We start from the raw sequence: 26658 nt of genomic DNA on the forward strand, positions 1-26658 counted from the left end.
CAAACGGTGGAGTTGGTCGTCCTCAGCGCCGGAGATGGCCGACGCGGTGGGTGTCGGGCCATGGTCATCCATGCCATCGCGGTTAACAGAGCAGGAGCAGGAGCCACGGGAGGAGGTGTTGCAGGCACCTTCGGTCTACAGGGGCCGCCAGCCCACCTTTGGCAGCCACCTCCATACATTGACCTCACCAACGACGACGACGAGTAGGACGGCGGCTACTGAAGATGACGGCGGCCTCACCAGCGACGGGCCTTATCTAGTTTAATTTATGTCTCTTAAGTTTTAGTTTAATTAAGAACTGTGTTGAACTTGGCTACTGTGAACGTGTGGACTTTTTAATGTTTATATTAATATTTTTATATTATTTGCAACATTTATTTGGGTTTTTCTTGGCAAAATTCAAGCCCAAATATACAGACAGTTTGGGATGCGGCGGGTCGGCCGCACGATCACAAGCAGCCGGGCGTATCTGTTTTTCTACCCTGAAATTCAGAATTTTTTTTTTGAGGGGTACCCTGAAATTTCAGATAAAACGGACATGTGTTTGGGGTCCTACGTTGGAGTTGCCGGTCTTGTGCAGATCAAGGTCTTCTTCTTTGGACGAGACTAAGAAAAACGAGGCGAAAGGGGCCGGCTCGGTGGCTGCGTTCCCGCTGTTTTTCATTCGATGCGATCCTACAGGGTTTCTCTTTTCAGTTTTTGTTTACTTCGCTTTTCTGTTTTAGTGTCTCTTTTTTATATTTTTATTTTTATTTATCGAATTTTTATTTTGGATTTAGTTAGTTTTTTATTTTTCTGATTTCGGTATGGTTTGTTATATCTCCTGGTTTCTGTTCCTATTTTCTCCTTTTGCACTATTTAATTTTTTATTTTCTTTATACAATATTTTTTAAATAGATGGTAAGCAGTTTTTAATATATTTTAAAAAGTATATGATGAATGTCTTTAGTACACGGCGAAAAGACCCACTGAAAAAAAATTAAACACAAACAAAACATTTTTGTAAACACGAGGTGACCATTTTAAATATTTTTAATTATTATAAACATATTTTTAAATAGTTAACTATGTAAAAAACACTGGAAACCCGGCTCAAAAAATAAAGATAGAAAACCTTTCATTGGACGATACATTGCCAGAGACGGCCGCCTACTACGCTCCAACTTGTGTGAAGTCTCGGCTATCGTCAAATACAAGGAATTATGAAAAGAAATCCATAAACCAATTTTTTACAGTCCGGTGTCGATCATGGGATTTTTTAGTGACTATACATGACTAAGGCGCAACTTGTTCCAAAACTGATGTAGGTCCAGAACGGCAAAGTACAAACGGCTGCTCTACCTAGCTGGATCCCCCACCCATTGGACCATCGCCCAACTTGCCACTGACAAGGCCAAGAAGGGGAGGGGAGGAGGCCGGAGAGGCTGCGGGAAAAGGGAATTCCTATTTGCTGCTCCTTGCGGCAAGTTAAAATATTGTTCTTCTTTTTTCAAAATGTTAATAAATTTCAAAAAATTCTGGTGTTTCTCCCAAATTTTAAATACTTTACACAAATGTTCTTATTTTAAAATTTTGTTCCCAAATTTAAATAATGTTCGTGAATTACAAAAATTGTTCAAACATTCAAAATATGTTCCTATTTTATTTTTTGTTCACAAATTGAAAGAATGTTCGTGACTTTCAAAAATTGCTCACATATTTGAAAAACTATACAACTTTTCCAACTTTTTCTTGGTGTTTAAGAAATTGTTCAGATGTTCAAAACATGTTCATGTTTTTTCAATTCTATTCGTAATTTTCACAGAAAATCGCAAGATTGAAAAAATGTTCGCTTTTTGCAATTTTTGTTCAGGTTTCAAAAAAATGTTGAAAAGGTGAGATTTCCCCCCTTTTTCCAAATTTTGTTCACAAATTCAAAATCGCTTCATGATTTTCCAAAAACAATGTGCAAATTTCCAAAAAATGTTCCCTTTTTAAAAAATTTGTTCAGGTTTCAGAAAATGTTCAGAAGGTTAAATTTTCTCCATTTTTTGAAATTCTGTTCACTAATTCAAAAACTGTTCGTGGTTTTCCAAAAACAAATGTTTAACTTTGAAAAAATATTCGGGGTTTCAAAAAAAATGCTCCTACTTTTCAATTTTTTTTGCACAAATTCAAGAAATGTTCGTGATTTTATAAAATGGTAGAAATTTTCAAATTATTTTCCTTTTCCAAATTTTGGTCAGAGTTTCCAAAATTTGTTTACATATGCAGAAAATGTTCATTTTCAATTATCATTCAGATTTCCAAAAAATGTTCATGTTTTCGAAAAACTACCAAGTGTTAAAATTTGTTCAGGAACTCCCCGTTTTGCTAAAAAAAATTAAGATTAATTTTTTTGATTTTCCATAGAATTTTTCAAATAAATTTCAAATTTTTAAATGTTTTGGATTGAATAAATATTCACTTTCCTAAAAAATTGTGTTTGAAATTCCCCAAAATGTTTAGATTTGTCGTCTCTTTTGTAGTTCTTTTAAACCACGTTGCATTTTCAAACAACAATTATCTTGTATTACACTGGTTCTGTACCTATTCTTACTGCCAGGATGTGCGAAGTACAATTCCTGTCGCGCCAAACATTTTTAGGAATTTTATGCCACTAAAGGTTCTCAATAGCTTGCGTCACATATTAATCAAGAAACATCAGCAGCTCATGTGGCTTGGGACACAAAGTCTGGAGTCACATGTCCGGAGTTCGAGTCCTCCATGTATTGCGCGATATTTTTTCCTTATTTGTTTTGCGCGTTGCCGTGTTCGCTACCTGGGCCGGCCCGTTAGTTTGGCACTCTGCGCCAAACTCCGACATTCTACTGCAGAACGCTACAGATAGAAAGGTCCCGCGGGAAAAGGAACTCTCTAGGAGGAGGTGCAGAGAGCAGAGGTGAATCCTAAACGGCGCTCTAAGCGCCCGTTATAGTGTTATCGGTACAGGGCGCACACCCCCGCTCGACAATGGGCCAGCCCATTTGTTATGTTATTCCTTTTTGTAAACTGCTGCAAAAATGACGCTGGTGTGGGTTTCGAACTCACGCAGCCAAGTTTATGTACAAGACACACTAACAACCCCAGCCAACCTTCCTTACGTGCTAGCAAACAAGTTTGTACCTCTTTTAATTCTTTTTTTTCCATTTTTTTTCTTTTTCTTTTCCTTCTTTTCGTTTTCTTTTTTCTTTTTTCCAATTCGATACAACAACTTCATCGGATTTTATGAACGTTTTTCTAAATTTGATGAACTTTTTTCAAAATATATGAACATTGTTCTAATTGGATAAACATTTTCCAAAATCGGTGAACTTTTTTTCAAAATCAGTGAACTTTTTTTAAGTCGATGAACCTTTTTAAAAATTCCTTGCATTTGTTTTCAAATTCGATGAACCTTATTTTTAAATTAGTGAACTTTTCTAAAAGTTTATGAAAAATTTCAAAATTGATCAACTTTTTTCAAAATAAGTTATTCTTTTTTTCAAATTCGATGAACTTTTTGTAAATCGATGAACTTTTTTTTAAAATTCGTGAACTATTTTTTAAGTTTGTCAACGTTTCTTCAAAACCGATGAACTATTTTTCAATTCGATAAACTTTTGTTCAAAATCGATGAACTCTTTTTCAAAACAGATGGATTTTCTTTCAAATTGATGAACTTTTTTCAAAATCGATGAACTTTTTTCAAAACCGATGAACTTTTGTTCAAAATCAATGAACTTTTTTCAAAACCTGTGAACTCATTTTTCGAAACGATGAACTCTTTTCAAAATCGATGAACTCTTTTTGTTTTTTTCAAAATGGATGGCCTTTTTTCAAAATCGATGCTATAATCAATGAACTTTTAGATAAATCTATGAAATTTTCTTGAAATCGATGATCTTGTTTTCAAATTTACCTTTTCTTTTTTCAAAAAGATTTATATTGGCTTTGCTAAGGAAACGTTAACTAGGATGGTTTTTCTAGGAGTGTACAGAAGAACTAGTGCGGTGTAGTGGTTATAGCATCAAGCCACGAATGATCTTGTGCTAGGTTCGAATCCCACTGTTCCCATATTTTCAGTTCGGATTTGTTTTTTTCTTCTTCATGTCTGCTTTGTTCACTCGGTTCATGGGCCGGCCCGCTACGCGTCGCTAGCGAGCGCCGGTAGAGCCAGCCGGCGCCTGAAGCGCTGGTTAGGAGCTCCCGAGAGCAGATGTTTATTTCAGCCAAATCATTCAAAGCATAGTGTGAAAGACTTAACCGTTCATTTATTTATTTTTTACGAGAAAACTTCCGATCTATTCCCATCTATTCATAATATCATCATTTATTTGACATGCAACTATTCTAAAATAACCACTTGCCTCTTAGCACACAAAGTACTTCACGAACTTCTACTGTATTGTCTCCTAGCGCGTTCATAAGACTGCTCACAGTGGGGAGTAACATAGAGTAGTAACTTGCTGATGTTACTAGTCTATGTTACTACCTCCATAGTGGGTAGTAACATATGAGTGGTATCATGAAATATTTTATTTATTAGGCTATATACTCATGATGCCTTGAAATGTGTGATGTTACAGTAACTATCTAAGTTACCACAAACCCCTCTCTCCTCATTAATTAGCTGGCACATAAACAATCTTGTATTGAAATTTGATGTTACTAGTTAAGTTACTCCCATTGTGGTTAGTCTAAACTTCATCAAGGGCGTGGCCCAACTAGTAGTTATACATTCAGTTAATTTTTTTCCATTTTTGTACGCATAAACGGCCCAGCCCCAGCCATGTAAACGCAGCCAAGGCATCAGCCCATATAATAGCGCAATATACGTAGCTTTCCAGCCATCGCTACCAGTTCGCAATTAGCCCACGATGCCATGATCGCTAGCCCAACCACACCGTTTCTTCTTCTCGCTCGTCTGATCAGGAAATAGATCTCGCTCAAGCGATCACGCTGCGCCGCCAGTTCCCCTAGTGGCGATCGCTCGACTAGACAGACGAACGTCCAGACCTACGCCCAGTCGGCTGGCGCTCGGAGCCTTGGATCGGATCATCTCTCGCATCATCGGAGCTACCCCCTCTAGCGCTATGTTCTGCGCCATCTACACAATGGACTGGATATCTGACCGATTAGGTTTGTGATCTCTTGTACCCTCTACTCTTTTTCCCTAGTTCGTTTTTGATCAACCGAAATCAAGGAATTGGTAATGCTAAATTTTATTTCTTTGTTATTTGTTAACAGGAAAAAATACCAATCAAAGATGAAGAAGACCCGGACAATTAAATCTGTTTTTCAAGCAACATTCAAACAGCCTGCATCAAACACATCAATGAATGACCAACCGAACGAGTAGGACTCGGAAAAAAATGCAAGGAAATGCAATGGTTTACTACCTTGTGCACTTTACGATAATATTTTTTTTGTAATTCATATGAACAATTGACCTAGTACATGTCCATTATCTTGATTTTAATTACTCTATTTTATGCTTACAGTTTCCGGTCCTAATATTGCTGGTGAAGAATGATGTCCTCAAATAAAGCAAGTCCTCACTAATATGGTACAAGGGTTTCTTCTCACAGTAAAAATGAGCTTATATTTCATTTTTTTTGTTAACTATTTCTTTTGTCGGATTTCTTCTCAGAGTAAAAGTGAACTTATATTTCATTTGTAATGGTGATGTACTTCTAACATGCATTTGTACGCGGTATTTAACGTTATTTGTAGTCCCCCACATTTTTTTATTTGTAGTCACTTTAGTTTTAGCCCTAGGCTTTGAGAAATCCTGGTTCTGCCTCTAAACTTCATGAACACAAAGTATTAACCTTCACGAACTTCTATTACACTGTCTCTTAGCGGTTCTCTTCACACACAGTATATTTTTAAAGGTACTTGATCCATTGTATTTATCTCTTAGGTGTTGTATCTAAGGCGCTTTATGTGATGTGTTTGGACCTCATAATTGCATTTCCACGGTGTGGTCTTGTTGTACCATGAAGTAACATAATTAACCGCTTACACACACAATTAATTGTGTAGTCTAAGGCATTTTATGGTGATTGGTTTGGAGATCATAATTGCATTTCTACAATGTGGTCTCATTGTACCCATTGCATTTTTAAAGGCAGTTGACCCATTGTATTTATCTCTTTGGTGGTGTATTAGGTGGTGTATCTAAGGGGCTTTATGTGTTTGGTTTGGAGATCATAATTGCATTTCTACACTATGGTCTCATTGTACCATGAAGAAACACAATTAACAGTTTACACACACACACACACACACACACACACACACACACACAAGGATGAATATATGAACGTAGATTTAATGGTGTTCATACCAAAACTACTAATTAATATATTGTTGTAACAATATGAAATGTTATTTTTGGCTATATGAATCAAATAGTGTGTTGTGTGGTTAAAACTTATTTTCCCACCCCAGGCTAAGATCCTGAAATTTGACGCAAGAATTTTTTCTTTTGTCAAACAAAGCAGGTTGAATAGGGTACAGTTGGTTTCCAAAAATATCTGTTTTAGATAAAAACAAATAAAAAATTATTTTGAAGCCTGAATACCGAGATCTTGTCCTTGTGCTTGAGAATGGTTAAGAATTATTCTTTTCTGCCGCAAAAGACCTCTTTTGTAGGGGGGTTCAATCCCGTGATCTCATTACTCTCACTCGAAAGGCCCACCACAACAACATCGTGACATTTTTGTAGATCCTAAATCTATGGTCTTTGTATATAGTTCAATGTTTAAAATTAAATTTATATGATTGCTTTAACAATTCAATGTTTCTGCGGTGACAATGGAATTTCTAGTACTGAGCAAAACAATCATCTTGTAAAACAACATTTTGGCAACCGGATTTGGATGAAACCCTAAAATCGCTTAAAGTTGGTCACAACTTTCTGCCAGACGTTGATGCCCCCCCAAAACATGATAAAGTTTAACACGCCGGTCTCCCATGCTGACATTGACTCGAACCAACCAAGCATGATCCTGGCCACTCCTTCTTTCTACCTGGATGGCACCTCAACTCCTAACGGCAAGGATGATCCAAGCTTAGCTTACCTTAATTAATTCTTAGTAGTTGTTGATGCTTGCTAGGATTCCAATCATATTTACATATTGACAATGAAACTGGCTTTTGATGCATGTTCGCATAGGCCTCCCCCACATATAAATCTGCAATGCACGGTTATAGATCTAGTATCATAGCCAATTCCCTAGGTTTAATTTCGCAACACCTACCACCGCTGCTCCACATCTACTATCTTTTATTTATCGCGAGTTTAGATTACAACATCTAACTTTTATTTTGTAGTACTTTGTTATCTTACGAACTATCCCTTTGATTCCCACAAAGTACTTTCAGTTTCGTAGTCTAGGTAAAGTAAACGTTCAGTGCACATAGGGTTGTGTCATTGGCAGATAGAATGAGAGAATATGAAACCTACCTTTAGCTCCTTTTCGGTTTGACACTCCATACTTATCATCTCCACTTTGGAAAGACGACAATGCTCATTGCATTTGGGGATTATCAGGTCTTGTGGGGATCAATGTTCCCCAATGAGACATGTTTACTTCAATGCCCAAATGCAGTTGAAAGAACATGCGGTGCCCCCATGTTTGGTTTTGGTAATTGATGACAATCTCTATGGACTAATGGTTGCCTTGAGTTATATTTGAAGGTTTTGTCCATAGGCTTTTCTTGGAGTACATGTGTTGGTTTCAAGGAGAGTTTGTGTCGACCAAGGTGCTATTCAAGAAATTATCCAAAGATTGGTCATTTGAGAGTTGAGCTTATTGCAAGCATGTCTTGAAGAAGAAGATTGTGTGATCATTCATGTTTACCTTCAAGACATCATCCAAACGAAGAGAGTTGGAAAGATTCAAGGTTGATCAAGACTAAGTCAAGAGTGAATCAAGTTGATCAACTCACAAAGCATAGAAGATGTACCGAGAGGGATCAAGTGATCCCATGGTTTGGTAAGCATTGTCCATTGTGCTTTGTGTACTAACCCATGGTCTATGTGAGAGTTCTACGTGGGGTTAGGTACATGTTCATGGGCTTGTGTCAAGAGGAAGATATCTCTCAACCCATGGAGAGGATGACATCAAGTGGTGATCGTCATCAAGATTGCCGTGTGCAAGTTCAAGTGGATCATCGCGAAGAGATCAAGTGCTTGAAGCTTGCCGGCCATTGTGGTGACAATGGACTTGTGAAGATGTGCCGAAGAGTGGCTCACCCATAGTGGTCTATGGGGGAGCAATCATCTAGTCTTCATCGTGCCAACGCAATCAAGAAAGGTGGTCCAACTTGAGGAAGTCAAGATCGTCATCATCTAGCTCAAGTGGACCATGTGCAAGGCAAAGGTTTGCCCTTGATAGGTTTTCTATTTTACCGGTCTCATGATGGTAGTTGGGAGACCGGGTTATAGGATCGATTGCCGTACTATCAAGGGGGGCTCTCGATGAGTAGCTTAATCGTATCATTCGTAGAGAGCTCAAACCATTGCATCCTTGCATCATCTTTCTTGGTTCTTGTTTGGTTCTCTTTGTGAGTCTTGGAGCTTATGGTCATCTTGATGACAAGCTTGAGTTCATCGAAAACGGAGTTCGCATGCATCTTCTATGATGTTTTCGATGTTGGAGGTTTTGCCGGTTCTTCTCGGTTGGAGGTTTCACTCCTCTATTTGTTGGCACACCTCCCCTACCTCTTCTTACTATAACCAGTCGTTGTTTTGATGCTACTCGTCGTCTTGTTTTCAACAAGCTTGAGTTTGCTCAATTCAGAGCTCATATGCAGAAGTTATGGCAGTTCTGATTTTCTTGAGTGTGGTTTTTGTCAGGGTCCCAGCGGTAGTACCGTGGTACCCAGCCGTAGTACCGCTGAGGAGTCACAAGCGGCAGTACCGCTCCGCAGTGGTAGTACCGGCGGTGACTCCGCAGCAGTACTACCGCTGGCTTACCAGGTCCCTACCGCGTCGATTCGAGGGGTCTTTTTCTGTGTCGGTTTGTGCGGTACCTCACTGTGGCAGTAGTGCGGCAGTACCGCTCCTTAGCGCCAGTACCGCCCTTCCTCCGCGGTAGTACCGCCCGGTTCCCTCTTTCCCTTTACCCTTTGTTCTGCGTGGTAGTACTGCCGAAGGGAGCGGTAGTACCGCTTAACCCAGCGGTAGTACCGCTGTCTCCTGCGGTACTACCGCCCTAAGGTTCTTATTTTGTTGCTCCTTTTCCCTGTTTCTTCCACCTGAGCGGTAGTACCGCTCGTGGAGCGGTAGTACCACTCGTGTGCGGGCTGAGCACATAACAGTTGGATTTTCCCCCTCCTATAAAAGGGGGTCTTCTTCCCCATTGAACCTTATCCTTTGAGCTCGTGTTCTTTCCCCATTGTTGACCTTCTTCGAGCTTACTAACTCTCAATCCCTCCATGGATTCTTGCTAGTTTTTGAGGGAAAAGAGAGAGGAGATCTAGATCCACATCTCCACCAATCACTTTCTCCTCTATGTGAGGGGAACCCCTTGGATCTAGATCTTGGAGTTCTTGGTGTTCTCCTTCTTGTTCTTCCTCTCATTTTCCTCCCTAGCATTAGTTGCTTCGGTGGGATTTGAGAGAGAAGGACTTGGGCACTCCGTGTGCCCTTGCCATTGCATTTGATGCATCGGTTTGAGTTCTCCACGTGATACATGGAAGTTACAAGTTGAGAAGCTTATTACTCTTGGGTGCTTGGTACCCTTGAGCTTGTTCCTCTTGGGTGCTTGGGCTCCCTAGACGGTTGTTGGTGTTCGGAGCTCAATCATTGTGGTGCAAAGCTCCGGGCAAGCGTCGGGGTCTCCAATTAGGTTGTGGAGATCGCCCCGAGCAATTTGACGGGTACCGGTGACCGCCCCCAAGGGTTGCCAAAGTGTACGGGTTCGGTGACCGCCCCCAAGGGTTGCCATTTGTACGGGTTCGGTGACCGCCCTCAAGGGTCCCTTAGTGGAATCACGGCATCTTGCATTGTGCGAGAGCGTGAGGAGATTACGGTGGCCCTAGTGGCTTCTTGGGAAGCATTGTGCCTCCACACCGCTCCAAACGGAGATTAGCATCCGCAAGGGTGTGAACTTCGGGATACATCGTCGTCTCCTCGTGCCTCAGTTATCTCTTACCCGAGCCCTTTACTTATGCACTTTACTTTGTGATAGCCATATTGTTTCTTGTCATATATCTTGCTATCACATAATTGCTTATCTTTCTTAGCATAAGTTGTTGGTGCACATAGGTGAGCCTAGTTGTTTTAGGCTTTGTGCTTGGCAAATTAACCGCTAGGTTTATTCCGCATTTGTTCAAGCCTAAACCGTAATTTTTTTAAAACGCCTATTCACCCCCCCCCCTCTAGGCGACATCCACGATCTTTCAGCAGTGAGTAGGAACATAACCTCTTTCGTCTACATTCCCTGCTACATTCGGGGATTATCAGGTCTTGTGGAGATCAATGCCCAAATGGACATGTTTACTTCAAATACAGAACAAAACCAATATAAAAAATGCACAACATAGACTCAATCAAATATCAAATCATCCTACCTCAAACCTCGCGCGCGCGAGAGAGAGAAATGTGTGAGGAGGGAAGACAGGAGCACAAAAAGAGAGCAGAGGGGAGGGAAATGAAAAGCCAGTTATGGGAGGGGGTGTGGAAAACTGAAGCACTGGTTGCACAGACTCCTCTTCTTCCCAATGTGATTGGTTTCTCCCCTTACCCTTTGCCTACCATGAACCCCTCCACTTACCAATTCCCTTCCCCCAAATTTGACCCCTCTGCTGACCATTGCCCCTCATCGTCTCAAAATTTGGGGGGGGGGGTGCGTTTGAGATGCCTAACCTCAGCCCTTCTATGTGAGGTGGAGACACGAGACACATCGACACACCATGACGATGCTGCACAGCGAGACGCGGCGATGCACCATGGCGACGACACGGGATCGCAAGCTAGATCATGACTACATGCCTGTTACGGAGAGGCTTGGCGGTGCCAGATCTGACATCCTGTGGTGTGATCTTATGGGTTGAGGAAAGGGGCAGAGCTGAGTACATTGGTGTTGGAAGCATGTGGGTGGTTCTAACTAGGAAACCTCATCGAATACTTCCCAACTATAGGTGGCTTCAAACCTTTAACTGCCTCCAAGAATTACTGCATGCAGTTCCAAATTTCCATCCGACTTGACACCAAAATAACCGCCGCTGCTGGATTATTATGTACAGCTTTTTCTACTAGTGTGGGGAGGCATGGTCCGACTGATAGTGAGCCCGACAGACTATCCCGAATCCCCTATTCCTCCCCTCGATTTGGGGACAGGGTCGGTAATTTTAGACGTTTAGTCCCGTCCATGGACAAAAGAGGAATAATGTTGGAGGCATAAAAGTGTCTAGACCTGACATGTACTCCCTGACATGCCCTGAAGTCAGATCTTGGCCTTGGTGTGCTAATGATTGTATAATTTTTTGTGTAAGGATAACCAAACAAACAAAACGTTTGTGAAAAATAAGAATTAGACTGAATGATGTTAAACAAACAAGATTTGTAATCTACATTGATGCCTAATTTTATTACCTTTTATGAGCCAAAGAGGGACCTACCTTCCAATTTGATATAAAGAAATCATATGCCTAATCAAGTTACTAATTGGGACTTAATGGCTTGTGCGTTGTAAGTTGTAACTTGTATATTTATTCTCGTTTCATTTCTGTTTTTGTTCTTTTCCCTCATAATGACTCATGTTTTCCATCCTTAATGAAACCAAGAAAAAATCCTTTTGTAAAGAGCAACCAAACTATCTTAATAAAACAAATCACCAAGATTTTTGAATTTGTTTGCACCAAATGAGCTTATTCATCATGGTATGGCTACCATGATACACATAAGGGGGCTTTTTCGGAAAGGAGGTGGGCCTTTGATTCAAGGAATTTGATTAGATTTGTACACGAGATGTATTTCAATGTTTTTTCTATATAGGTAGTCTGATTTGTCGGACTTCGATACTTAATATTTTTGCTTCAAACTCTTTTAAACTATATTATCAGGAAATTTTCATGAATTCAAATATCCCGTTACAATTTATTTGTGATTTTCGATGATATCAAACACTCTGTGATATAAAGAAGTGTAGTTTTAAATCTTGAAGAATTGAAAATAACATGTCACTCAGATCATGTATCTATTTTGCTCATGTATTTTTACTCCGGCTCATTTGAAGCGAGTGCTCCTAAACCCGAAGACCCGCCCATAGTATAGAGAGAGGGAGTAGAATCTTGCGAATAAAAGAACCCCTAAATCCAAAGACCGCCCATAGTATACGGAGAGCGAGTATAATCTTGCGAATGGAAGGACCCCTAAATCCGAAGAGGGGTATGTTTGGATTCTATATGAAGTGTACCTTGCAATTTTTTGGTTCTGACCCAAAAATTAGTCTTTGTTGGAATGGTTACTAAGTTTTTAATATGTCAAAGTACTTAAGCCAACTCTAGTTTATTTTCTTAGCAATGTTAACCAACTCATGGGCAATCAAAGCTTAACCAAAATTTAGACTAGCCAAACCAAGCAAGTTTGACCATAAACCAAATGCACTCATAGTACCCCCTCCGTTTTTATTTACTCCGCATATTAGATTTGACTGAAATCAAACTTCATAAATTTTGATCAAGTTTATAAAAAACAATATAAAAATTTACCATAACAAATCTATATGATGTGAAAGTACATTCAACAACGAATCTAAAGAAATTGATTTGTTATTGTATATGTAAATATTTTTGTTTATAAATTTTGTCAAAATTTATAAAGCTTGACTTTGACCAAAACTAAGGCCAACTCCACCGCGCGACCCCAAACGGATGTCCGGATTGGCCGGATTTTGTCCCTTTGGGGCGCCGATGGGTTCGCCCGTGTCCGGCTTTGTCAGATGGGTCGTGCGTGCGCCCACCGCGCGGCCACACCCCAAAACCTGTCCGGGGTGGACGTGAATAAAAAAAATATAAAAACTAGAATGAAATAACTAAAAAAGTAAATAAACGCGTTTAAAAAAATATAAAACATATATAGGGGTCGGCCACAAAACAACCCAGTTTCCATGGCCACTTAAAAGGCCTAGTTTCATAATTAACATATAAAAACAAAATTAAAAAAAGCCTCCCGCGCGCTCCTGCCGCGCCGGTCGGTGTCGTGGCCGTCGTCATCTTCACTGGCCGCCCGTGTTGCTGTCGTCGCTGACGAGGTCGACGTAGGCCGGCGGCGTCCACAGGTGGGCCGGCGGTGCATGGTAGACGGGGGCGGGCTGGACGGCCGGAGGTGCCTGCACCACCTCCTCCCGTGGCGACGCCTCCCGCTCCGGTGACCGCGGCGGAGTAGGGCACCAGTTCACGCCCACGCCGGCGGCCATCTCCGGAGCATTGGAGGACCATCCCCACCCCTGGCCCAGCAGCTGCTGGAACGCGGCCGGCGGGTCCTCCTTCATCGCCTCCTCCGTGACGGCCGCCATCTGCAGCTTTGGGAAGGCGACGTCCCCGGCGGCAGAGAGGGCCATGGTCTCCTCCAGGTCGTCCCACTGCCACTCGTCATGCGTGTTCATGGAGTCGTCTATGACACGCTGCAGAAGATGGGCCTCCTCCTCCGCTGTCATGCGAGGAGGGGGAGGTGGCGACGGAGACGGGGAAGGCGACGGCGTGGGCGTGACGTCGCGCACCCGCCTATGCCCGCGCTCCTGGGGAGCAGGCGCTGCGCGCTCCTGTCGTGGCCGCCGCGGCCCCGTCGAGGTGCCGGCGAAGAACGACACGTGCCTGGTGTCGTACTCGTCACGAAACCAGGTGTCCCAGAGTCCGGAGTCGGGGCGTACCTGGGGTCGTAGAACAGGTCGTCGGGGAGGAGGCGGTAGCGGCGCTCGATCTCCGTGTCGCGCGCACGGCCGCTCGTCGGGACCGGCGGGATCGGGACCCGGTCGGCGGAGAGATGCCAGTTATTGGGGAGATGGACGTCGCTCCAGGGGAGCGGCGTCCTCGTCTCCCAATAACGGCGGCACACCGACGCGCGGATGTAATGTCGGTCGCGCTTGCCGGCGGACGTGGGCGCGACGGAGAAGGCTGGCGGCGCGGGGGCCCGGCGTGGTGGCGATGGCAACGCGGGCTCGCAGCGGCGTCCCGACGAGGCACCAGCCTCGCGGTCGTGCTTGCCTTTGCGGCCCATGGCTGCGGGCGGCCGGCCGGCGAGGTGTTGGCTAGGGTTTGGGACTGGGGCTGTCGGGTTTCGAGGAGGCCGCGGGATGGCGTGGGGCAGTGTGGACGACGACCTGTCCACGCTTCCCACTTAAAGAAGGACGGCGACCGTTCGACATGCGGATGACAAGTGGGGCCGTCCGCTCGTGTGCATTGATGTGGGCGGGTGGGAGATAGGTGGCCGCCTGTCACGCGGCTTCGACGCGGACGAGGGACGCGTCCGTTTGATGTCCGTCGCGACCCAAACCCGACGCAAGTTTGCGCTTGAAATGGGTCGGCCCGGACACAAAATGGACAAGATGGGTGCGGGCCGTCGCGCGCTGGACCGCATCCTTTGTCTGTTTTACCTCAAATGGACGGGGCGGATAGGATAGGGTCGCGCGGTAGAGTTGACCTAATACATGGACTAAATAAAAACGGAGAAAGTAGCAGCACACACGGAAAAGAAGTAGGCCGAGGTATATCACTGTGGTCCGGTGGCCGCCCTCCACGAGCTGGAGTAGCAGTACCTGCTGCAGTGGGCTCTGCGGAACCGGAGCACGCGAGAGGGATCGCCTGGAAATGGAGCAAACTAGCTCGAGCCACGAGGAAGGAAGACTGCCGCATGCATCAGCTGCCTTTTCAGGTCTGCACACTCTTCTCCAAGCTGCCTTTTGACCCCGAAGCTGGCAACGCAACGGGCGGAGATGACTGCTGGGTGCGAAGTGGACTGCGGCACGGCACGCAGGGAACAGGAGGCGGCCCCCATGGCCTCGGGTGGAAGCTGCCTGCCCTCGCCGCCTGCCTGGTTCCCGAGAAATCACCAGTCTGCTCCATTCACCAGGCCATGAGATTCGCCGCGATTTTCATGGGACGCCGCGAGCGGCCGGCAAGTTGCACGACGGCAACAAAGGCCCTGTTTGGATCCCTAAGTTAAAGTCAGTTTTAGTTAGTTGAGGTTCAAATAAGCCAGAAGTAACCAAATATGATGGGTTAGTTTGGGGTTAGTTGGATCTAACCCATCCCAAAAAACTAGCCCACACTCTAGCCCACACTAGAGGAGCTTATTTGAGTTAGTTCTCCTAGGTCCACTAAAAAAAATAGTAAAAAAGCTTATCTCTTCCATCCAAACATGGTCCAAAGTAGTCAAATGATTGAGAAAGAATATTTATTATTAATCTAACACTATCATCTACACAGCTCTTTAGTTAGAGTTAGTTTAAGGTTAGTTTAGGGTTAATTTAGGGTTAGAATCTAACTCTAACCTCTAACTGGGTTAGAGTAACCAAACAGGGCCAAAGTCAGCGGCCGGCACACTAGCCAGCTTTTAAAATAAATAATTTTTTTGCATCGGTAACAAAGTCAGCGACCGAGACACTAGTCAGCCTTAAAAAAGAAAATGCATTGTCCACGGCCGAGGCCTCGATAGTTTAGACCGTCTTGGTTAAACATCTCCTTTTATTGGTTCAGAGCAACTCCAACGGGCCGACCCAAACGGACGGCGTTTTTGTCCGCTTTTTGTCCGTTTGGGTCGGCCGGCCGCCCGCCGACCGCCCTCTTTTAGTTTTGGGTCGGCAGTGCGCCCAACGGGCCGACCCATTTTCGTGACCGCGGGTGTTTAACATTGTGCCGTCGCCCTGGTTTTGGCGCTTCAGCGCACGGGAAAGGTTCGCGCGCGGGGGGAAAGCGGCCTAGCGCGCGCTGGTTTTGGCGCTCCAGTGCGCGGGAAAGGTTCGCGCGCGCGCCGCGGCCGGCGCTTGCTATAAAGAAGGCGCTCCATCCACACTCTGTCGGCCGCCCACTCTCCCCGCCTCTACACCACCATGTCGATCCGCCGCCTGGGCGCTTTGGATTTTCGCGGAGTCCGCGAGCGCCGCTCCGGTGCCTTCTCCGCCGAGATCTGGTTTTGCGAGAAACGTCTCGTCCTCGGCACCTTCGACACCGCAGAGGAGGCGGCCCGTGCGCACGACGCGGCGGCGTGGCGCCTCTTGAGGCCTTGTCGGGATATGAATTTTCCCAACGTGTCGAGCCAGCGGGCGCATGATCTGGCGCCTCTCCCGCGGCTTTTCACCGACGAGGATCGTCGTGTCCACCGGAGGCGGCAGCGTCGCCTCGCCATCGTAGAGAAGGACGTGGAAGCCTTGGTGGTGTGGCGTGGAGGCTATCCGCAGGACATCGTCGACGAGCGCCAGTTTTAGAAGCAATTGAGATCGGAGAGGGACGCGAGGAGGAGGGAGCGAGCCGCCTATCGGGAGGACAAGCGTTCGCGGAAGCAGGCAGCTCAATTGAATCTGGAGCTACGAGAAACTTCGGGTTGAGACTTTGAAGACGAGCAGCTTGCTAACGCCTACCTTCAAACATCGGAGGAGGACATTAACGAGTCGGAGTCAGAAAGCGACGAGTAGTGGTCTTTTTCTTTTATCTGTGTACGCTAGAACTATCTATGTATCCATTTTAATCTGAAAAAATGGCCGGCGGCGTCGGCGACGTAGCAGGCGGGCGAGTGTGTGAATCCAATGTGCCACCGACCAGCGGGCCCGGTGAGGAAAGAGGGCGAGCACGCGCGCGTCCGTCTTGTGTCCGCGCCGATGCAAATCAGGCTCAAAAATGGGCCGGGAATGGGTCGGCAGGCGGACGAAAGCGGACACGCATCCGTTTGGGTCGGCGCGTTGGGCTGGCTTTTTTGTCCGCGCCGACCCAAACGGACGGCCGCGGACGAAATGGGTCGCCCCATTTGGAGTTGCTCTCACGAACCAAGTATTTCTCTTCCAGGTCATGTTGGTCAGCTCGACACTCATGATTGCTAACGCCACATCTTTTTCCTCGGTGTCAGCATTGATGGCCTCAATCATGAGCTTCTTTGATTAGGCGGCCTCCTCAATATCGAGCTTCCTCCTCTTGGCGCCCTCTTTCATGTCAACCTTTTTCATTTGGAGCTCCAAGTATATCTTTCTTTGCTTCTCCTCTCCTCTATCACTTCCTTTTGAGTCATTATGCCGCACAAGGTTGCGTGCAAGGCGATGGATGACGGATCACGCTTCTCGTCGAGCTTTGAGTTGGTCTTTCCCCTCGGTCTCTTGAGCAAATCTCCATTCTCGGCCACGGCTGCCTTCGCCGGTCATTATACCAAGTCACCAATGCCTAGGCCACTCACGTGACGGGCTTCGACGCTCTCAAGCGTGTCGCAATCCTTGTTGCATTCTTATCGAATGAACCTCCATCTCTTTTGAATTGAGTTGCCTCGGGTGCTCGCAAACATGTAAGGCGCAAACTTCCTCTGCTCAAAAAGGGTTTTATGAACTCTCATCCTAAAGACAGATCCCTTTTGCTCGGCACCTTTCATGAGATCTTGGCCTATCTCCATCCAACTCTTGCAAATCAAAGTGTCCTCCTCTTTGTTGTATGATCCCGCACGAATGCTTTGTTTCCTCTTTGTGTGTGTCGGCCCTTTGGGTGAGCTCATCGATAAAAAACGGCTCCTCCGCAATGTTGACCTCTTCTTCCACATCTTCACGATACATGTCATCATATCCATGCGATGAGTTGACATGGTCGTCGACCTCCTCTTCTTCATGGGCACCGAAGGTGTCGACACCATATTGGTCGCGGCCGTCTTGGCTTTGGGTCATGTCGGGATCGAAAGCTTAGCCTTGGCCATCGACGTGGAAGACCCGGCCACGGCCCTCGTAGATGACGTTCTGCATGAACTGGCTGTAGTTAGGGTTGTCGGTCATTCGCGACGGGAGTAGCATTTCGTCGAACAGCTTGCGGGCGCCGGCATGGTCGGTCGTAGGAATTGACCGGGGCTGCTTCCTTTGCATCCCATCAGACAAGTGGGTTACACCAATAAACCCAGGCGTGACATTGAAGTCGATGATGACTGGGATGGTGGGGGTGTCCGGCGCGATCAGGCAGCCGTCTGGCGACGTGGAGAACCGGGTCTGGCCTTGTAGCCGTGGTGGATGAAACCCATGCATCTCCAGTGTGACGGAGGAGCTCGGGGACGGGTATTGTGGAGGGCGAACGGCCGACGTGCCTGTGCTCGCCACGGCCATGGCAGAGGTGGAGAGAATGGCCAAGCCGGACCGACACAAACACACACAGATTCTAACTCTTTTTTTATCCATTTACTATCTTGTTTTACTAGTCCCCTTCGTATTTTATGTCAAATTTTGATCATATACTTAACTAAGAAAATATTAATGCATGTTACTAAAAAAATCATTGGATTCGTATTTAAACCTAATTTCAAATGATTCGTATTTGAACATAATTTCAAATGAGTATTTTTATGACATGCATTAACATTTTGTTAGTTAAATATAAGGTCAAAATTTGACACAACATACAAAGGGGACCAATAAACCAAGACGAAGCTAGTAGGTCGCTTGAGGCCAGCATCCGGCCTCATCCGTTCAAATCAGGCGGTGCGCCCAGCCGGCCGACCCATTTGGTCCTCCTCACTAAATTGTATTCAATAAACGTATTTTACGCAAATAAATCTATAATTCATGCCAGCATTATAGTTCATGCCGACATACATGCCAGTGGCCAACATACATATTAGCACGCAACAAATTCGTCTTCTCGTCCATAGTTCATGCCGGCATATATGCCAGAACTCAATAAAAACGTCTCTTTTGGCCGTAGTTCATGCATCTTGGTCGTAGTGCATACCGGCACACATGCCTGCATACGAAATTATCGCGTCTCGGCCATGATTCATCCATCTCAAGCATCTCATTCGCTTCTTCTCGAACCAAGTCTTTTTTCTTGGGGACACCTTGCTCAAGTCTATCGTCATGATCTTTATTTCCTTGGAGATCCGTGCGAGCTTCACCTTGGTTGCTTTTGTCCAGGCATAGCTCTCCTTGATCTCAAGCTTCTTTTTCAATGAAGATCTTCATTTGCTCGTCTTTCTCTCAGTGCTCCCTCTCCTTCCTCACTTCCTTTTAGGTCATGAACCCCTTCAGAGTTTCTTGCAACGCAAGTGTCAAAACATCACGCTTGTCATTCAACTTGGAGTTCATCTTCCCCCTCCATCACTTCTCACTTTCACTTGGCTCAACGATAGCCGATGGCCCCCGCCTTTCTTTTGCGCGGCATATATTGCTCCTTATATTTTGGGTACTCGCAACTCATCATCCAACAATAGGTCAAGGTGAATGGCTTGTCTCCATGTTGCCTTGAAGCAGTACAAAGATTGAAATGTCTACAAATGAAGATGGAAACAACAATATACATTGATATGCAATGGAGATGAAAGCATCAAACAACAAGGAACACACATATGAAGAAGGGGAAGGAATTGTGTGCCATCTCTTTGATGCCTCCGGTGATGTTCTAAAGGGTGGCACAAAACTTGTTGCACTCTAGTTAGATGAAGGCCCACCTCTTTTGGATCAACACATCGCTACGGTTACTCTCAAACTTGTAGGGCTCGAACTTCCTACGTTCATGGAAGTATGTATGGACCCTCATCCAAAACGTTGTGCCTTTTTCCTCGACACCAGTCTTGGGATCTTGTACAATTTCCATCCAAGATTCACAAATCAACTTATCCTCATCATTGGTGTATCCTTCCGTCCGGATGCTTTGTCGCCTCCTTTGTGCACTTGCTTGCTGAGATAGCTCCTCATGGAACAATGGCTCATCGTCTATGTCCACACCATCTTCTTGCCCTTGGTTATCTTCTTGCACGTGGATGTCCATGTCTTCTAGCCCTTCACTTTACTAGTTACGGCCATCTTGAATTTGGATCTCGTCGCCATCGTACACTTGGCCACCCTTGTAGATCATGTTCTCCTTGAATTCATTGTAGTAGGTCTGGCCAACATGAATCGGCGTCGGGGTTGGCGGTTCGTTGAACAGGTTGCATGTACAGGGAAAGTGCCCGTAGGGATCTCCTGTATACGCTTCTTTTGCATCCGGCGGATTGGCCTACCACAGGTGTGACAGTGAGGTTGAGGGCCGCCACAACGGGAATACTGGCGCGAGTTCACTCACTTCTGGTGACCCGGCCCAAGGTGACCCGGTGAAGCGGGACGTGCCCAGTTCATGTTGAGGAAGGATCTCGTGTGTCATTGGCTTTGTCGAGGTGCACGACGACTCCAAACATGACGGACGGACAACCGACAATCCCATGCTAGCTGTGGCAATAGCCGTGGCGGCAACAAGAAGGACCGGCTCGCCACAAAACCCTAGCATGAGGTGGGCCTATTGCCTGGCCTTGGCGACGATCACATCATTCTCCGCAATGACGGTCTGGCGTTGCGCAACTATAGCTAGGGTGGCGGCGGCGTCGTTTTTGTCCTTTGCGACCTTCCTTTGGCAATCTCTCTTCGCCGTCTCCTTTGGCATCCGCACCTTCTTCGGAGGCTTCTTTGGGCGACGACCCGGGTGGCCGTGCAGTTGACTGTGGCGGCTGGGAAGGAGGTGATGATAGGGTTGGACGCGTCAACCATAGCGCGAGGGCGGGAAGGTTTTTGGAGAGAGGAGAGAAATGGGGTGGATGTGCCACCAATGGGTGGGCCAAAGGGAGGACAAGGGAGGGTGTCACGGGCGTCCACGCCATGTCCGTGCCAATCAAATCCGGTCTAAATTTGGGCTAGAAATCACTAGTGCAGAACCGGGCTATAACACCGGTTCGTTAGGCCCTTTAGTGCCGGTTCTTCTATAACCAGCACTAAAGGGTGGGGACTAAAGGTCCCCCCTTTAGTACCAGTTCAACACGATTACTAAAGGGCCACCACGTGGCACGAGCCAGCGGCTAAAGGTTTTTTTTTGGAAAAAAATGATTATGATTTTTTTCCGATTTTCAATTTTCTTAATTATATGACGATTTAGTCTCTAATCATCCCTCATAACTGCTCAAGTGTGGATCACTCATTCCAAATCGTCTAACTTCCCGGTCGGTCACCCATCCTCTCACTACTCGAGCGTAAGCACGCTTAACTTCCGAGTTCTATTCCTCCTAGTTTCCCAGTCTGCACTTGTTGTTTTGCTGGAAATAGTAAGCTATCAATCCTATTAACCCTCCGGAGTTTAGCTTGAGCATGAAGCCACACGTTTCACCGTTTGAGTTTTGAAACTATTATTTAAAAAACAATAATTATTTAGTAACACTAATATTTCTTGAATAAGTAGTTTGACCATGGTTTGACCAGATTTGACCAAAATTCAAAAAAACTAAAATGATTATTTAGTAACACTAATATTCTTGAATAATTATTTAGTAACACTAATATTTCTTGAATAAGTAGTTTGACCACAGTTTGACCAGATTTAACCAAAATTCAAAAAAATTGAAATTTAAGCATATCTTTTTTTCCTTTTAGAATTTGAGGATTCTAAAAATTTGTAAAACGGCCTACATCGGTCAAAATCAGATGCGGATTTTTGTGCTGAACATTTTGATATATTATACGTTTTTTTCGACATCGTATGCAAAAGATATAGTCGTTTTAGTTTTTCATCACACTTTTTTGCAAAACATGTCGAAACCTATGTTTTTAAATTTACCTAACTAGTAGATGTGTAGTAACATAACTATATCTCGAAGAATTTTAATTTTTGAGGTTTTTCTCATTTTCTTTTGGTTTTCTTTCAAAACTGAAAAGGCGGTTGGGAGGGGGGGGGGGTAGAGTTTGAAAATTGCCCTAGGTGACACAAACTGAGACTAAAAGTCTAACATTTAGTGCAGGTTTGTGACACAAATCGGGACTAAAGGTCCTCGTGGGGCCCTGGCCTGATGCCAGCCTGCCACCACCCCTTTAGTACCGGTTCATGGTACGAATCGGTACTAAAAGTTCAACACGAACCAGTACTAATGCATAGTCGTTCGAACCGGAACTAATGATACCATTAGTACATGGCCAAAATCAAACCGAGACTAATGTGTCTCACGTAAGGTCATTTTTCTACTAGTAAATGGATGGCGGTTGATAAAAAAAGACATATGTCCATTTACGTCGCCGCATGGGCCGTGTTTTTCATTCGCATGGACCCAAACGAACGCGGGCGGACGAAATGGGTCGTCGTGTTGGAATTGGCTTTAGAGCATCTACAAACGTGGTCATCTAATATGCCCCCTATGCCCGCCGTCACATCCGGACGTGTTCGCTGGAGGTAACCGAGCATACTGTATTTCTCATACTCCATAGCCACATCTCGGATATGTCCTACCCCAAATTCATACAAAATCATGGAAACGACATATTGTGCGTAGATCATCATATGAACATAGCAATCCGACATAAATGACCTATAAACATAGTCCAATGCGACATAGATATAATAACACATAAAAACTACACAATCGGATCCAAAAGGGCCAGCCCCTAGAGTTCATCATTTAACTAAATTAGATACTAATTGAAACTAAGAGATAGGGCGGCCGGATTTCACCACTTCCTCGTCGGATGCTTCCCCTTGAGGTCTTGGCGGTTGTCCTCGGCATGGACTTCAACGGCTCGAATACATCATCATCATCGTCATTGTTGTCCGACACAGAGGAGCACGATGCAGTTCTGCTCCATCAGGAGTTGTGCGGCTCTCTCCACTGCCGCTGCCATCTGCATCGCCAAGCGCTAGGACTTCTCGAGCCCTGTGCGAAGAGATGCCACATTTTCATGGCGACCACAGCAGGCGTCTCCACTCCACGGGTGTGTAGGAGCGGCGGATGGCGTGGTGGAGGGCCTTGTCGTCATCGCCGGCGGGGCAAAGGCTCCGACGCGAATCTGCAAGATCTGCACTTGACACCCAACTCAGCGAAAACCATCGATTCGGCTCGTTCCTCCTCAACTGATCCCGGGCTGCTTTGAGGTTCGTACGAATATGAGAAATTTTGAGAACTTCATTGAAATTTTGGAAACTTCATGGAAATTTGTTAACCTGATTGTGGACCGTGTCGTTGTGAACGACGAAGCCTGTTATTAACCGGAGCCCAGCTGATAACTAACTAACCTCGGCCGAAAGAAAGTCTCTGTCGCTTCGTGCCGTTTCATCCTGAGTTGATTTGACGTGAGACAGACCGGAGCCGAAAAGCGGCATTGGCACCTTGGCAGCGGGCGATGGCCAAGCCCAACGCCTCCGATTGGACGTCTCGGTCTCGGGGCCTCGATCCCTGCGTGCGCCGAGACTCGTGCGACAAGCCAACGGATCCGTGGCCCGTCTCGCTCCCGCTAGCAAGATGCGTCGTCTTCCCCGCTATAAGTAAACTTGTTCCCACCTTCTTGTTCCCGTATTTTAAGCTCAGCTAGGAGCTCTTTCACTATTCATCCCACTGTAGTGGTACTCTCAAGTCAAGTGCGAGCACGTACTAGCTCGTATATAAACCTCCACCACCTGCTAGCTTCGACTCCGATGGCGGGCAACGAGGGGCTGATCGAGCCCGCGCCGGCGCCCGAGCTCGCGCTGCTGCCGCAGCCGCAGGCGTCGGCGCAGGGGGCGACCCCCGCGAGCGCGCGGACGAAGCCGCGGGGCCGGCCGCCCGGGTCGAGGAACAAGCCGAAGCCGCCGGTGGTGGTGGTGCGGGAGAGCGCGGGGGCGATGCGGCCGGTGGTGCTGGAGCTGGCCGCGGGCTGCGACGTGGCCGGCGCGGTGGCGGCCTTCGCGCGGCGCCGCGGGGTGGGCGTGTCCGTGCTCTGCGGCCGCGGCGCGCTCGCCGCCGTCACGCTGCGGCTGTCGACCTCGGCAGGTACCTCACGCGCGGTCCGGCTGGATGGGCGGTTCGACGTGCTGTCGCTCTCCGGGACGGTGCTGCCGGCGGCCGGCGAGGGCGCGGGCGCGGCCCCGACGCCGTTCTCGGTGTCGCTCGCGGGGGGCGACGGGCAGGTGGTCGGCGGCACGCTCGCCGGGGAGATGACGGCCGCGGACGGCGGCGTCGTGCTGGTGGCCGCCACGTTCGTCACCGCCGAGGTGCACCGGCTGCCCGCGGTGGAGGCGGAGGCGGCGGTCGAAGGCGATGATGGCCGGGGCGGTCGTCAGGAGGAGGAGAAGCGCCCACCAACATCACCCCCGCCGCCTCCGCAGCAGCAGCAACACCAGCAGCAGGCGATGGTGGCCGCGAGCGCCGCCGACGTGGGCCACGTCGCTGCCTACGGCGGAGTTCCGGGCTGGGGCCCCGGCGGCCATCCAGGCCAGGTGGGGCACTACGCGCAGCATGCCGAGCAGATGCTCTCGCCGTGGGGCGTGTTCCCAGACTCACGCGCCGCCCCGAACCATCCTGCGAGCTCGAGTCATCACCATTACTTGTAGTATCATCACCGTTCACGTTCGTCCTCCTGTTACATACGGGGAAGTAGATCGTTGTTGCCAACATCTTTTTGGGTCTGTTTTAATTAGTACTCCTACTCTAGTCCGTATCACATTGTGCGAGTTGTGCGATCGAGCAGTATATGCAATGGTTTCTGGTAGTGCATGCAAAAGATGGCAGGTGGTTGCGAAGAAAAATGAGCATGAGAATGAACGATCCTTTGATGAATCATTGTTGAGCTGAATATAGAGATCGAACGCTCTGATCACAATGGCACGTACGCAGACCCAACTGTGAAACAAAGCCATTGGACTATCTGCTGGTCCATGTTGTGGGTGGAGCTGGCCGGCCTGACACGGCCTTGTGCACAATGGCTAGATGCTGTGTCTGGGAAGGAGCTAGGCATGCACGCAGTGGAGCTGCGGAGCACGATGATAAAGAGAAGATACTGCTGCATGTGTGTGCCTGCCTGCGGCTGCACGTATTTTCCTCGGGAAGGCGCGACATTGTGGGGTTTCCGATGTAGTCCATGCATGCAGCTGCCACGCATAAATAAAAGCTGAAGCCACCATGTGGTACAGTACGGCGCTCCTGCTGCCACACTAGCTTCACCTCCAGAGACTGGGGTAGAGGGAGCAAACTAGTAGCACGTCGAATCGCATTCTCGCTGCAAACATTTTTACCGAACCAAATAATATGAATCTACATTTCGTTGTTGAGAACAAACGTCAAGATGGCCGAGTTGGTCTAAGGCGCCAGTTTCAGGTACTGGTCCGAAAGGGCGTGGGTTCAAATCCCACTCTTGACAATTAGTTTTTTATTCATCAAAGAGAACCGCACATTTCGGAATCATGACTATTCAACGCCGTTTTACTCTGCTCCGTCTCGCCATTTTTTTTCTGGAGGAACATAACTCCAGTAACATTGGACTTGTGAAGTTCGCTGTTGATGATAGCTTGGCGCATATCGTGCTGTCATGGACTTTCAAGGGCATCCCGTTATGATCACGGCGAACGTGCTAAGTTTCAAGCCTCCAAAATGATTTTTGAGCTCGCGCACTGCCTCACGATATGCGATCACGGTCGGGTCCTTCGCGTCGCACTCCTTTATGATTTGTTGCACCACCAGATTCGAGTGTCCATGACACAACAAACGGCGAGTACCAAGTGATGCGGCAATTCACAAGTTGTGCAACAATGTTATGTACTCGACAACATTTATTGAACATCCTGAAGTGGATTTGAAGTATGTAGTCGAGCTTGTCATATTCGATAGAGATGAGAACGACGCTAACCCCCGAGCTTGCGAGCATCTTGGAGGTGTTGAAGTACGTAATCCAATGCTCTGACTTCACCTTGGTCGGCAGGGACTGGGTTTCAATCCACTCGATGATGAAATCAGCTAGCTAGAGCTTCAGACTTGATGGCTTAGGCGGCTCATAGATGATGTCGTGAGCCGCTAGATCGTTGACCCATTTTCCCACTCGGCCAGTGGCGTCCCTGTTGCCGATGATATCTGACAAGGGGGCACTAATGACCACAATGACCAGGTGGTCTTGTAAGTAGTGAATCAGCTTTCTCGGACGTCATGAACACGCCATAGACTAGCTTCTGATAATGAGGATATCATTGCTTGAACTCGGTGATGACCTTACTTGCATAGTAAACAAGTCGCCGGACCTTCTAAATTCGGCCTTCCTCCGCGCTAGCGGCGAAGACAGTCGGGGGCCGAGCGGGGGCCAGAACCCTCTATTGTTCAGCCCGCTTCAACAATATTTTTGAGCCCCCCCCCCCCCCCCCCCACCCCCACCCCCTCAACAATTAGGAGCAGGGACATGTACTACTTTTATGTTGGTACATTTGTTAGTATAGTCCACTCCATTATCAAATAGTACCCCCTCCATTTTTATTTACTCTGCGTATTAGTTTTGGTCAAAGTCAAACTTTGTAAACTTTGACAAAGTATAGAAACAAAAATATTAACCTATACAATAACAAATCAACACCATTAAATTCATTATCAAATGTACTTTCACATCATATAGATTTGTTATGGTAAATATTTATATTCTTTCCTATAAACTTGGTGAAATTTTAGGAAGTTTGATTTTAGTCAACTCTAATATGCAGAGTAAATAAAAACGGAGGGAGTACATCTTACTA

General features: G+C 46.5%; 2 protein-coding genes and 1 non-coding gene across 3 annotated transcripts; all 3 read left to right on the forward strand.

Moving 5' to 3' along the window:
* The first annotated feature begins 16064 nt into the window (after positions 1-16064).
* Positions 16065-16439, forward strand: LOC147981919 (ethylene-responsive transcription factor ERF098-like). The gene has a single exon (XM_087516145.1). The coding sequence runs from the start codon at positions 16065-16067 to the stop codon at positions 16437-16439; it is 375 nt and encodes a 124-aa protein (XP_087372271.1).
* Positions 16440-23526: 7087 nt separating this feature from the next.
* Positions 23527-24673, forward strand: LOC125549344 (AT-hook motif nuclear-localized protein 28-like). Its single transcript, XM_048712781.2, has one exon. It carries the CDS (start codon positions 23605-23607, stop codon positions 24496-24498), a length of 894 nt encoding a protein of 297 aa, XP_048568738.1. The 5' UTR covers positions 23527-23604; the 3' UTR covers positions 24499-24673.
* Positions 24674-25223: 550 nt separating this feature from the next.
* TRNAL-CAG (transfer RNA leucine (anticodon CAG)) lies at positions 25224-25304 on the forward strand. Its single transcript has one exon. It is a non-coding gene; the product is annotated as a tRNA-Leu (tRNA).
* Positions 25305-26658: the final 1354 nt, after the last annotated feature.

The sequence above is a fragment of the Triticum urartu genome, chromosome 3A, assembly GCF_056163025.1.
Source record: "Triticum urartu cultivar PI428250 chromosome 3A, HENAU_Tu73, whole genome shotgun sequence".
In the NCBI taxonomy this organism is placed as follows: Eukaryota; Viridiplantae; Streptophyta; class Magnoliopsida; order Poales; family Poaceae; genus Triticum; species Triticum urartu.